The 12,421-nt window shown below is 41.5% G+C and overlaps 1 protein-coding gene across 8 annotated transcripts in view; it reads right to left on the bottom strand.

The window, feature by feature from the left end:
* Positions 1 to 12,421, bottom strand: part of LOC105676454 (far upstream element-binding protein 2-like) — a 293,337-nt gene that overhangs the window by 55,062 nt on the left and 225,854 nt on the right. For all 8 annotated transcript variants that reach the window (XR_010889222.1, XR_010889221.1, XM_067351674.1 and 5 more), the window contains one exon: positions 1,379 to 1,538. Coding sequence is in view for 6 of the 8 variants with exons in the window: in XM_067351674.1 (XP_067207775.1) it covers positions 1,526 to 1,538 (13 nt within the window). In the remaining 2 variants the exon portion in view is untranslated. The remainder of the gene's footprint in view (positions 1 to 1,378; positions 1,539 to 12,421) is intronic.

Raw genomic sequence — 12,421 nt, forward strand, 5'->3', positions numbered from 1 at the left:
CGCTCAGGGGTGGCGGCGGCGGCAAAAGAGAAGATGGGGGAGAGGTGGGAAGCCGCGAAAGCACCTTCCTTCGGAAATTTATTCAAATTAAGGTACGCCGGACGACTTCACGGACCGCGGCAAAAATCGAAAGCGTCGCGACGCGCCGTGCCCGTATAATTGGCGACGGTGAAAGTCAACGGCGACTTTGAAAACCAGCCCCTACCGTTACACTATTTCATCGTCGGAGTTTCGTTCGATGGTTGAACTTTCGTTCGTGGTGAACTGCCGCGAAAAGTTTTCTTCCGCGATCGCATCGGCACGTCGAACTTGAAGCAGGGAAAAAATAAACCTCGACCTGAATGATCAGACTCTCGTAATGGCATAAGTAGATTTTGCATGATAAATTGGAAGTGATGTTGTCAATTAGATTTAGAAAATGCCAATTAAAATTAATTCAAATAATTGATTGAATATTAATAACTGTGATTGCAAGTTTGACATTTTCTTTTACGATTGTCTCATGATATGCATTGAAATTGAACATTGAAATGTTAGACATTATCTTTAGCCTTAAAAAAATATGTATAAAATTGCAATAGATAATTATTTTTAACGCAAGATGACTGTGATACATTTTGTGATTCTATTAAAATCGCTAGTCTAAATTACAATCGATTGTTACTCATAAATCTCAGATTGTGTATCTCTTCTTTTCTCGATTAACAAACTCAACTCGCATTTATTTTCGCGAGTAACTTCAAGTTCAACAGTTTTGCTTTTCAAAACACGCATCCATTTTTTATTTAGTTCTTATAATTCGCGTGAATTAGCAAGTAAAGCCGGTTCAGCATATGAAATCGCAAATGCGTCCTTTAAGCTCGCGTAACGCGCTTTGTCGAAAACATCCCGAGTCGCGAGTACGTTCCAGATATATTGCAAAACGTATCTTTTTTCGTCCCACCCTCCCTTTATCCGCCCGTTTATCCACCTATGGCTCTCGCTCTTTTCTTTGATCGCGTCTTCGAGAATCCGTTCCTCCGGCAAAGACTTCCTGCGCGGCGTTCGATGTACGCGCACACCTCCGCGAGAAATATATCCTTGTACACACGCCGGCATACACGTACGCACGACGTGGTACGTGTCTGTCAGGGCGCACGTGTGCGAGCGCATATCCTGGAATACGAGGAGCTCTAATCCCCTTTTAGAGACTCGGCTCATACCACACATTGAGATATGCCTTTGACGGGCGCTCCTGCCGTGCTATTGGCTCGGCGTAATCTCATGTAAGTTGGGTTGCCTAGCCGCAGGAGCCGCGCGCGCGCTCGCGCACCTTAGGTACCGCTCATACGCGCCCAGGCTTCCTAGCCTGGTCCCCTTGGAGTCCTCTTTTACTTACCCCTGTCGCACACACGATCGATACGGTAGATGCCTGACGTACAGTCGACGCATGCCCTGCTTGAAGTCCGGACGGGGTATCAGCGACTTCCCTACTTCTGCGTCAGAGGGCAGCTACCCTCGTTTCCAGGAAGTTCGAGGGCTAATTTTAGTCAGTGATCCTGGAAGAATGCAAAATAGTTTTGAATAAGTGCACATGAAACGAAAAATGTACTTATAAGGACATTTTTCGTATACGAATATAAATATTTGTAATCTATCCATTCTTATTATTAAGTATTCTTATATTTATATATATTTATTTTTAATTATGTTATATTTGAACGGTACAATTGTTGCAAAAAATATAAAAAGTAAGTAGAGTAAGTTAGATGAATGCAGAAAAATATGGTAGGAAACAGTAGACGAAATAGTTTTCACTTGACTGTATCTTCCCACGCAAACGATATACTTCTTGCTGCTGTCTTTCTGCTCTCCATGCATGACATTAAATAATATCAATTTTGTCATAAAAATTATTCAACAATAACGTGGTAAATGTTCGCGAAATTTAAATATAGTTCTTATAACACATTTATCTAATTATATTCAATTTTTTGTGTACACTTTAAAAGTAGTTTTTTATAATTAAACAAAATTGTCTAAGTTGATTAATCCATGAAAACCATTCAGTAAATGGCACGTTAAATGAAAGATATTTTAATAACTATGTAACAAAAAATTCTAAAAAAATTAGAGATAATACCTTGCATACATTTATTTCTTAAGATTTCAAATAAATCTCGAATAATTGGGAAATCGTTGGAACTATCTTAACAAGATATAATTTTTGAAAAAAATGATAGCAGATTTTACCTGATATCTTACTGTTAATTTCACGTGCATCACAAGTACGTGATATTATAAATTTGCAATAATTTCTTACCGCGTAATGTGAAAAGTTGAGGAAAAAGAGAAAATCTCGCGCATTGTCTCTTACAACTCGATTAGTTCGCGACATTACGAGCCAATGATTCACGCCGTTCTCTTTACCTAGCCGCGAAGATATGATAATGATTAATCAACCTCCCGTCCAAACACAATTCCGCTGAGACGGTTACGGCGTGAGCAATGCTAATACAGGGTCGCAGGATTGCACCTGCGGGAAGACAATCTTGCATACACGTTCGCGAAGGACCCACCCTAGAGCAGTACAGTAGGAATTCTGCGACAATCACAAAGGTGCAATGTTTGTGCTACGTACTGTTTGCGTTGCACGTGAGTCCGTAATGTGCGACAGAAATTTAATTAAATTTTTGACGGAAGATCCTAATTAATTCGCTGGTGAAATATAAATTACCTTTTAAAGTATAAGTAATCGCGATTGTATACAGAATAATTAAATTAGAGTAAATTATTTTCTATGGTGTTGTGATAAATTGTAATAATTCAACTTTCACAAGTCAGTCATTGTTGATAAAGCAAATATTTTTTTTTATTTTTTGTATGTAAATTAATATGTGTATGATAAACATTGCAAATCTTATCAAGAGAATATATTACAATATTGATTAATTTTCTTTATCATCTGTTTCTTTTCGCCAAAAGTATCATTCTAAAAATAACATTTCATATAAAAAAAGACAAGTTTTCTAAAGGTCTTGGTCAATTAAATCGAATTTCATTAGGCGCCGCAGAGAGCTAATTGCCACGCAACGTCACTGCTTGCGATGACCCAAAAGACACGTGTTTTCTCGCCACCGCACGTCACTTGCCTTCCTCCCATTCTGTGTACACGAAAAGCGCGCGGCGCGATGTTTTTTCTCGCCCGTCCAGTTTTATCGTAATTGCCAGCTTTACGTAAGGCTGTTTGTACATGTGTTATCATGAAATACAGCGCTATTTGTACAATTGTTTGCTCCCTCTCTCGTGGCGTGGCGACGCGGTGCGACGCCACCATCTTCTGCATGACCACGGACGAAAAATTCCGGGCCGGAGGTTTTTTCAGTCTGGAATTAATTTATTGGCGGTGTTAGACCCACGTACGCGTGGACTTTATTCCGTACAACAACACGTTGCGATAATTTGGTGAGGGTGTCTCTTGTTCGAGAGATAACGTTGCCATGAGCGAAGTGACATGTATTACGCATTTGAAGTCTCCGAAAAATTTAAGCTCGCTTATCTTTTTTGTATAATTTATTCTTCGTAATTTAGATGAATGATTATCAATCTTTCAATTATTTCACCAACCGAATTGCGTCGCAACGCTCCGCCCAAAGTTGAGTCACTACCATTTGTGAGTTATTAATCGCAGCTACCATACTCGATCGAATGAAGTGCGAGCACGTGATTATTCGTCAGATTAAGCAGCGCAGAACGAAAGTATTCGCGCGGAGGTAGTTCGAGCTCATGCCGTTACGCGCGAATATTCCAATAACGGTGACAGCAGCCTCGAGACAGATAAGAATCGAATTCCGTCGTTACTAAGGCGTGGAAATTGAGCTCGTTGTGATAATCGCAATGGAAACTATGTAAACATCAATAATACGTTATGAATACTTAATTAAGGAACAACAATTTCGTTATGAATTACAAGAAAACATTTCCTTTTAATTGTATTCGGTATTAGCCAATCGCTAATTGTTTGCAAACAATATTTTTCATGAAAATTTTAAATTTAAGTGTCTTAAAAGTTACAAATTTGTTGTCAAAATCTTTAAATATCAATCTTAAAAGTAAAAAATTTGTTGAAAAAAAAGTTAAAAGCTTGTTTTCGCAAAATTTGCTTTAGTGTCCGTTGTCCAGAAACACCTTTTCTCCAGCGTGTGAGTCAAGCAAATCCATTTCGTTTCACGCGACATAATCCCATTCGACGTCTCTAGAAGAGCAGGCATTTAGTAAGGAAGATCGATCTCCCATAGAAAATTGTCCGAGCAATTTGTGATCTTTCACGATCCTCGTTGAACCGCGAAAACGAATCTGGTTTGAGGACGCCCGGCGTGCTAGACCATGTGACATAATCCTGTCGGACGCTTTCCTGAGTTCTATGTCATGTTCTGGTCGAGGACATGTACCTCGAGGGAGGAGCCAAGTTTCCTAAATACAAAAACACGCCGTCGTACAAAGGGACCTTACAAGAGTAACCCAAAAATCTCTGCAGCAAGATACACGCTCGTAAAGATCCGGCGGTATCTTTGTTCAAAAACACGCGCGCTCCTTATCTACGTCTGATTAAAATTTTCTGATACGCTACGGTCGCTACTGACTGGAATTTGTAATTTATTTGCCTATCTTCTTACACTCATTTCTTCACAGAATTAACTTTGCACGCAAAAAAATCGCTGTGTCAAGAGACGTAATATAACTAGGAATATATGATATTAATATAAACAGTGAAAGTTTTTACAACAACTGACATTTTAAATTCTTTTAGAAAATATAATCTATTTAAATTGCAAAGAATTTCGTGGGACGCACATTAGGAAATAATTTAGCGTATCATGTGTACTCACGAACATTACACGTGTAAATTCAGAACGTTTTGACAACCCTTTTGAATATATTTCCCGTCACAACAGGACGCAGGACGGCGCGACAATATGATCACATATAAAATACATATCACATCGCGAAGGTGGGTGAGAACCGATCTAATAAAAAGAAAAAACGACAGACAGGCATACAGAAGTCTCTGAGTCGAGGGGACATAATGGTGGAAGGAGCGATAAGTGAAGGGCCCGACGTGAATCGAGGGCAGCGGTAGAGGATGAGGTGCAGGTCAGAGGCATCTCGCATGGACGCAGGTCCTTTGGAGCTTATTCGTCCAGGGAAGAAGAATGGACCCCCGAATCCTTTTCGTCCGTAATTCGGGACGGGGCCAGCTGCAAAAACCCCCTCGATCCTCGAGCCCGTGATCGCCGTGCGTTCTTAGCCCCGGGGAAAGGATATCGTAAGGGCGCAACAACGCCAGGGGGACAAATCTTTTTTTATATCTTAGATCCTGGCCGATCATTTTTTTACGAACCCTTTTTTCCCGCGCTACGCTCTCGCGTCCCAAGGAGCCGAGGGTCCCCATTCGCGGCCCGTAGGGGCCCGTTCGCGCAACTGTCGCCTCTCTGGCCCGTCCCTCTCCTCCTCCTCCTCGCGTCCTCCTGCGGCCGCGCGAAAGGATCGCCCTGGATCTTCGCCGGTTGCGAACGTGAGCGTGAGCACGCGTGTGTAACACACGCGCTTCCCATTCAGGGAAGAACGGATGCACCTCCGTGAGAGAGCTCGGCCGTCGCGTCGTTGTCCTACGCCGCTGTGCACGCCGAGTGTTTCTTCCAATTTCATGGGGACAAAGGATCGCGCGCATTCGAGATATCCTCTCTCGGTCCGCACAACTGCAGATAAACGCAGCGAATAGAAACGAAGGGACTCGAAGGAGACGCATTAAGATATTTCAAGAAGAAGAGCAGGATGAGCCATGGATCTATTGTCCAAATATTTTTTTTTTTCTTTTTAATGCATTCGAAGTAAAGTCTACATTTTCTTGATTAATAATTCAGGTTTGATTAACAATAGTGATAAATTTATATAAATGATAAAAGTATAATTGTCATTTAATGATGAGGTAAAGAATATGTTAATATTTGAAATAATCAGATGCTAAAATATAATATTATTTTTCAATAAACAAAAATGTGTTTTTATACAGGTATCTAGAATGTCAAGCTAAATCTTGCAATTTTCTTACGCCGCAAAATAGTTATATCTGACTGGCCCATATGGCTCGATGTCGCGTCTCATAACGTGTTTGTAAGATCCGAAGACGTTATAAATATCATACGAAACTATTCCGAATAAAGTTCCAAAATGTGTTAAAACATCCAGCGTGACAAGCATATGTCAAATTTAATCCATTGAATTTTTAAAAGTAATCCGTTTAAGCAAGCGCGCGATTTTTCAGGGTAATAATTCTGGTCGGCAAGAATATCAGCATTTGTAGCAAATGCAATAACCAATAATGCATACACAATACGCTGAATATAAAAAGATCTTTTTCTCATCTACCGCGTAATAAATCCCCCTTGTAACGTTATTAGCAAAAATTTGACATCTTAGAACGGCTGAATATCGAAGTTCACTTTATCGCGTTATTATTTCTATTAAAAAATACGAATACATATTTTATTATTGCACGCTTATTCGTGCGTCGTGGCTATCAGGTCACAAATTCGGAGTCCGGCGTCCGCGGCGTCTGACGGGTGAAGTGTTTCGCGGGGGTTGGTTTCGGTTGGATATCGTGACTACTGGTCAGTTTGTTCGATAGTCGGTGCCAGCCAGCACGGATGGCCATATAGCCGGTGCGCCTTACTGGGGGCCTTGGTACCGAGCTGTACCAAGAGGGCCACCGGTCAATACCTTCAGACCTTCGGAACACGCTGCGGGAGCAGTCCGCGAAAAACGCAACCAGCCAGCTCGATGTGGACGATTGCGTGTCGCGCATGACACCGATTACAGCAAGAAACGCGTACACGAGCGACACAGTAATCAAAAATATATGTCTCTTGTTTTTATTTTTGTCGCGCACGATAGAATCCGCAGAAGTGATTTACAATTATGAGCTGTAATTTTCATTTACAAACTCTAACAGATCCGCTATAAGAAAAGTAGATTTAATATATAAACACTTTCCATTTATCATTATAATATAAATTATAATATAAATAACTTTATTAATAAGCTTAAAACAACTTGTGTTCTTTAGCTTGTGTTAAACCTAAATAACATTTTGATTTCGAAAATTCTCAAAAGAGAGATATTGATATAAATTTATAAGCAGTTTGCTAAAATTTTGAAGTGGCAAGATTATCAGAATAATTAAAATTGAAATATCTACGAAGATGACTAGTCAAGATGACTAGTCGAAAAAAACCGCCACTCTGATTACAGTTTTTTTCCTCCATTATATCTTGCATAGATGAGCGTATTCGCGTACGTAGAAAGGCCTCTCGTCATTAGGCTCACGGCGACTAATTATTCTAATTACTTCCGGTCGGGCTAATTATAATTAACCGGCCGCGAAACATCAATTAGGCATCAATCAGCCTGGCCGCCTCGCCATAATGTCGCGAAGTATTTCCCAGATTCGCGGCTGGTGTCAGTGAGAAAGAAAAAGTCGCTCTCTCAGGGCGCGACTCGCCGAGAGGTCTCGAGATCGCGGCGTACGACGCCGGCGAGGAGACGTGACTATTCTCCGAGCGTATCTCTGACCGGGCTAATTATTCCCATTGGAGGATAATTAATTGTGCCCGACCGGTGGCGATAAATATCATTTCGAGCGCGTGTGCTCGCATGTATGTATGTGTGTACGTGTACACGCGTCGTCGACAGAAGGGAGCCATACGTAATGCTCCGCGGCTTTCTATCGTTTGCCAATGCCTCGCTTATTATCGCTGATCGGATTCGCGTGCGATATACCTACGTACGTATGCGCACGTGAAGATGATAACGCGTGTCTCTCTCTCTCTCTCTCTCTCGCTCTCTCTCCCCACCGTCTGTAAATTCTGCGAGTCGGTACATCGAATTAGCATCAGATAAGGAACGTGTGTTTAATCACGGATATTAAAAGCGAGAACGGTTATCATGGGTACATTAAAAAAAAATCAGTACTGTCATACGCGCGGCTCAGAGCGTCAAATAACTTATGCGCCGATTAGAACGATAAATCAGATGACGTAAAGGATGTTGGCGATCTTTCTGGGAGACGAGAGAAATAATTCAAATTCTGATTAATTATAAGCATCCAGTCTTGTTATATGTGTTACGTATATAAAGTTCTTGATTTATTACATTAAGCGATGAAAAAGAGTCACAGTTTTCCGTGACGTATCTTTAATCTTTCACATTAATTTTACTATTATGCTTATATAAACTCAATTTTCATATTAAATTCTAGCATAGATATCGATATAGAATCGGATTATTCTTGTAGAAAAATTTAATATTCCATGGACATCTAAAAATTAACGACCATGAAGACTGTTGATTTATTCAAGTAAGGATTAAATAGAAGCAGAGAGGTGTAAGCATGGAATGACGACGCGATATGCAACGCATTTCCCATTGTCGTAGGGTGCGTCGGTTATTTTCGTCGTTCTTATCCGCGGCCAGGCTAGATGAGTCAGAACAAATGGGCGGACTCACGTCCTCGTAGGCGAGAGAAGACGAAACTAAGGGTGAGTATCCGATAAGAAAGGAGAGGAAGAAGGAAAAGGAGCCTAGTGAGGGATGTTAGGCTTTTCACGTGAGACAGACATAACACACGGGGCTGTGTGCCGGCACAGAAATAGTCACCGGGTAGAATACAGGGGTTCCCGTTGCGTGAAGCACACAGCCCCTGCAACGGATGTGTGTCCCGGGGCTATTTTCAAGTTCCCGTCTGAAACACGGTCGACAAAATTCGGGTCTTTCGGTTAGACACAGCGAAGACGCTTCCGCTGTCTTGGTTGCAATTATCTCTTAGGCATTAATCCGCGCGCGAAATGCGAGAATTTAGTTAAATACAAAAAGATAATGATTTATATGAATGATCTTTAACAGCGCGGCACTCTGTCTAAAGGAAATGAATACACTTTTGAAAAAATCTTTGCATCGAGCAAAATAAAAAAAAAGCAGCAGATGTTTAAAGAAATATGCTGAATTTACGTAACAGATTTCTCTCGCTATTACGAACTGCTGAAGACAGCTGACGTCCAGCGCAAAATGTATTATAGCGTACGTTAAAGAAATATTTTCTGGTAAAAAAATTACGTACGAACGAGAGAGAGCTCGTGAGAAAGTTTCATCCCGCGAGTGTAAAGCGTTCGTCGAAATTTTTCCCTAATCTCTCGATTCGAAATTTTGGTGGCGATATTGGCGCTGCTTTTTTGCATCGAACAGCTGAGGAACTGTCGTGAGAAAGCCTCCACGATCGTCTTCCACTCGTCGTTCATTTTTTTCCGCCCCGCTTTTTTTTCGACTTTAACGAGACCACACATCGTTAAAAAACACCATGAACGAGGGAAAAACTTCACAAGTGACCGGAGTCGCGTTTGTTTCGTATTCATGAACGATCGAAGGTGACGAGGTATCGATCGATTCGTGCTGGCTATTGTGCATATCGGCCGGTCCTCCCTCCCCCAATCCTCCCTACGTTGCATCTTCACCCCATACGTGCGCTCCACGTGCACACGTCATTTGAATACGCGCATCCCCGACGCAGTCTCGCCCTCCTCCCCTATTATGTGTAAATTGTATTATTTTTACCCCAAATACATTTCGCCCCCATGCGCCGCGCCACGGCCTCTGGGGTCAACAGGTCAAATTGCACATGTCCATCGTAAGTCACCCCCCGGGCACGGTCAGCCAACGTACCCCTCCACCTCGCCCTATTGCACCCCCTGGCTCCCTACCTTCTACGTGAGTCTTCCCTTTTTTCCGAAAGTCACGTATATTCGCACTTAGCTTAGCGCTCGCTCGCTCTCTCTCTCTCTCTCTCTCTCTCTTCACGATCTAAGGATCGTGCAAAAAGTTCGGCAATTGAATGTTTTTGCTGCAATACAATTTTTTAAATAAGAAAAAAAGAGATAAAGCATGGGAAAGGTGAGTTTTTGATAGAAGAAATGATTCCTCCCTTAAAAAAAGCATGTTACCTCCTGCATGATATATCCTGATAATATCAATGAATTTCGATACTTTGTTAGGAGAAAATTAGTCATTGGAATGTTGTATTATAAAAATGTATAAACCTAGCAATTTAGAATTTACATTTTTTCATTACAATGCATTGGAATTTTGTATTTTAAACAAAGAAATGGTCCAGAATGTTAAAATGTACATTTTACTCATTTTTATGCTTTAAAATCGTTTATCATAACATTTGATAGGTCTGGAATTTTAAAATTTACATTTCCTTTACTACGATGCACTGGAATTTTATATTTTAAACAAAGAAATGGTCTAGAATTCTAGAATATAAGATTTAAATGCATCGCAGTAAAGTTCTAGGCTTATCAAATGACACGATACAAGATTCTAAGATATAAAAATGAATAAAATATACATTTCACTCATTTCAATCGCCTTTAATGCAACGGGTTGGAAAAAAAAAATCAGCATCACTCATCAGTATTCAAGGATGCTGGCGATTAAACCGAACGACTCGCGGCGAAGAGTCAGAAATGGCGATGCCGCGATAAACAAAGTGCGCGAAATGCAAAAAAAACTGCGTTGGAAATCTCACGCGGATTCAACCCTCCACCGGCCGCTCCGTCGAGCATAATAATTTCTCGCGTGATTTTAAAACCGTAAATTTTTTACCTCGTAACCACCGGTCCGGCTTCTGCTCTTCCTTCTTACTCCCTGATCTGCTACCCGCTCGTTTCGCGCACGGGGTGTGTGGCTTTGTTTTTCCGCCGGCAAAAACATAGCGGCGCCGTGCCGTATCATCTGGTCGCGCGAGAACCAGATCCCGCGATCGGTTATCATTTCACACCGATTATAATAAAGCCACGGGTGAGCGAAGCGAGGAGAGTCCTTGTAGGGAACAACCCTGTCCGATGTTTGAAAAAGAGAGAGAGAGAGAGAGAAAAAGAAAAAGTAGTATTTATCATTGTCCTAGGGCAGGTCCTCTAAAAACAGCAGAAGAGAAAGAGTGAGAGAATGAAGAGAGACTGAAATGAAGCGAGAAAAAAATCATGCGGGTTCCCGAAAAAAGAGTGCGGAAAACGGAGTCCCGTTTCGAGGGACCCTCGAGCGGCGTGTCTTAAATAAGTATATAATAATGCCAGCGGTGCCGTCGGCTTGTTTTCAACCCTTCCCTCGTTGTCTCCCGTGTACCGGACGCTTTTTTCCCTCCGCCAAAGCACCGTCCGCGAAAAAAAAACGCGCGCTCCTCTCTCCGGGCTAACGGATAAAATCTAAATTAACTAAATTAAGGGCCCGACCGCGCTTTCACCTCGTCTTTGCATACGATTTATACACGCGGGTTTTTGCAGCTCTTTCGTCAGGATAAAAGAATGACGGAAAGGAACGCGATGCGTTGCTTGTTTTTCACGCCGTTGTTTTCCTTTATTTTCTTTCTCTCTTTTTTTTTCTCTCTCTCTTTCCGTCGCTCTTTCCATACGCGAGTCGTAAGATCGTTGAAAGGTCGATTTACGGTTATAAAATTACTCACGTGAAATTCGCGACCGGGCGCGTTTACTTCATAGATTTATGCGCCTCTTCAAGCGGAGGGAGCGAACCGAATTCTTCATGAAAGTTCGTTACAAACTTTGACGCTTTTGGATGGCGATTACTTTATTTTTGAAGGGCAACGCCAGCGGCGAGTGTAGCAGCAAATTATTATTATATAAGTAAGAAACAGTAAGATTATGTTGTATAAAATATGTAACATGTATACTTTTAATGAAAATGAGTCTCTGTGAGAATCGTACCGACTTATTTTTTATTATCATGCAATTAATTAATTTTAAATATCATACTCTTCAACAATATTTTAAGCTCATAACATTATAAACACAAAATATAAATATCTAACGAGAATAACATTTTTGCTCATTAAGAAAGCTAAACTGTCCAACAATATTGCTTAACGATTCAATAATGCATGCACCCCAGACTTGGAAAAAAAATCGCGTTGTGGATGCAACAAAACACGCACGCGTCCAAACATCGTTCTTCGCATGGTCGCCTTCTCGATGTACTTCCGCTGTTTGGTCATTCCTCGTTGGGCAATCACCCTCTTTTTTGCGGCCGTTTGACCATATGCGACGGCGTTGCGCCAATTCAGGTCCCCGCGCCGACAGCGATCGATTGATTTCGCGTAATAAAAGACGGGAAAAACCCTCGTGAAAACGCGAACGATCATGAATAGCCGACCGTTCTCTTTTACTCCCTCTCTTTCTCTCTCGTTTGGCTTTAGTCAAATTACGCCACCATTCGCGGCAGTGACCTTCGATGGTAATAACACGCTAAGCTTGCCCGCTGGGAGAGATCCGGATGGCACGGCGTGTGTCATCTGACGTGTTTGGATTATTCTGAT

Source organism: Linepithema humile, chromosome 3 (assembly GCF_040581485.1).
Source record: "Linepithema humile isolate Giens D197 chromosome 3, Lhum_UNIL_v1.0, whole genome shotgun sequence".
Lineage (NCBI taxonomy): Eukaryota > Metazoa > Arthropoda > Insecta > Hymenoptera > Formicidae > Linepithema > Linepithema humile.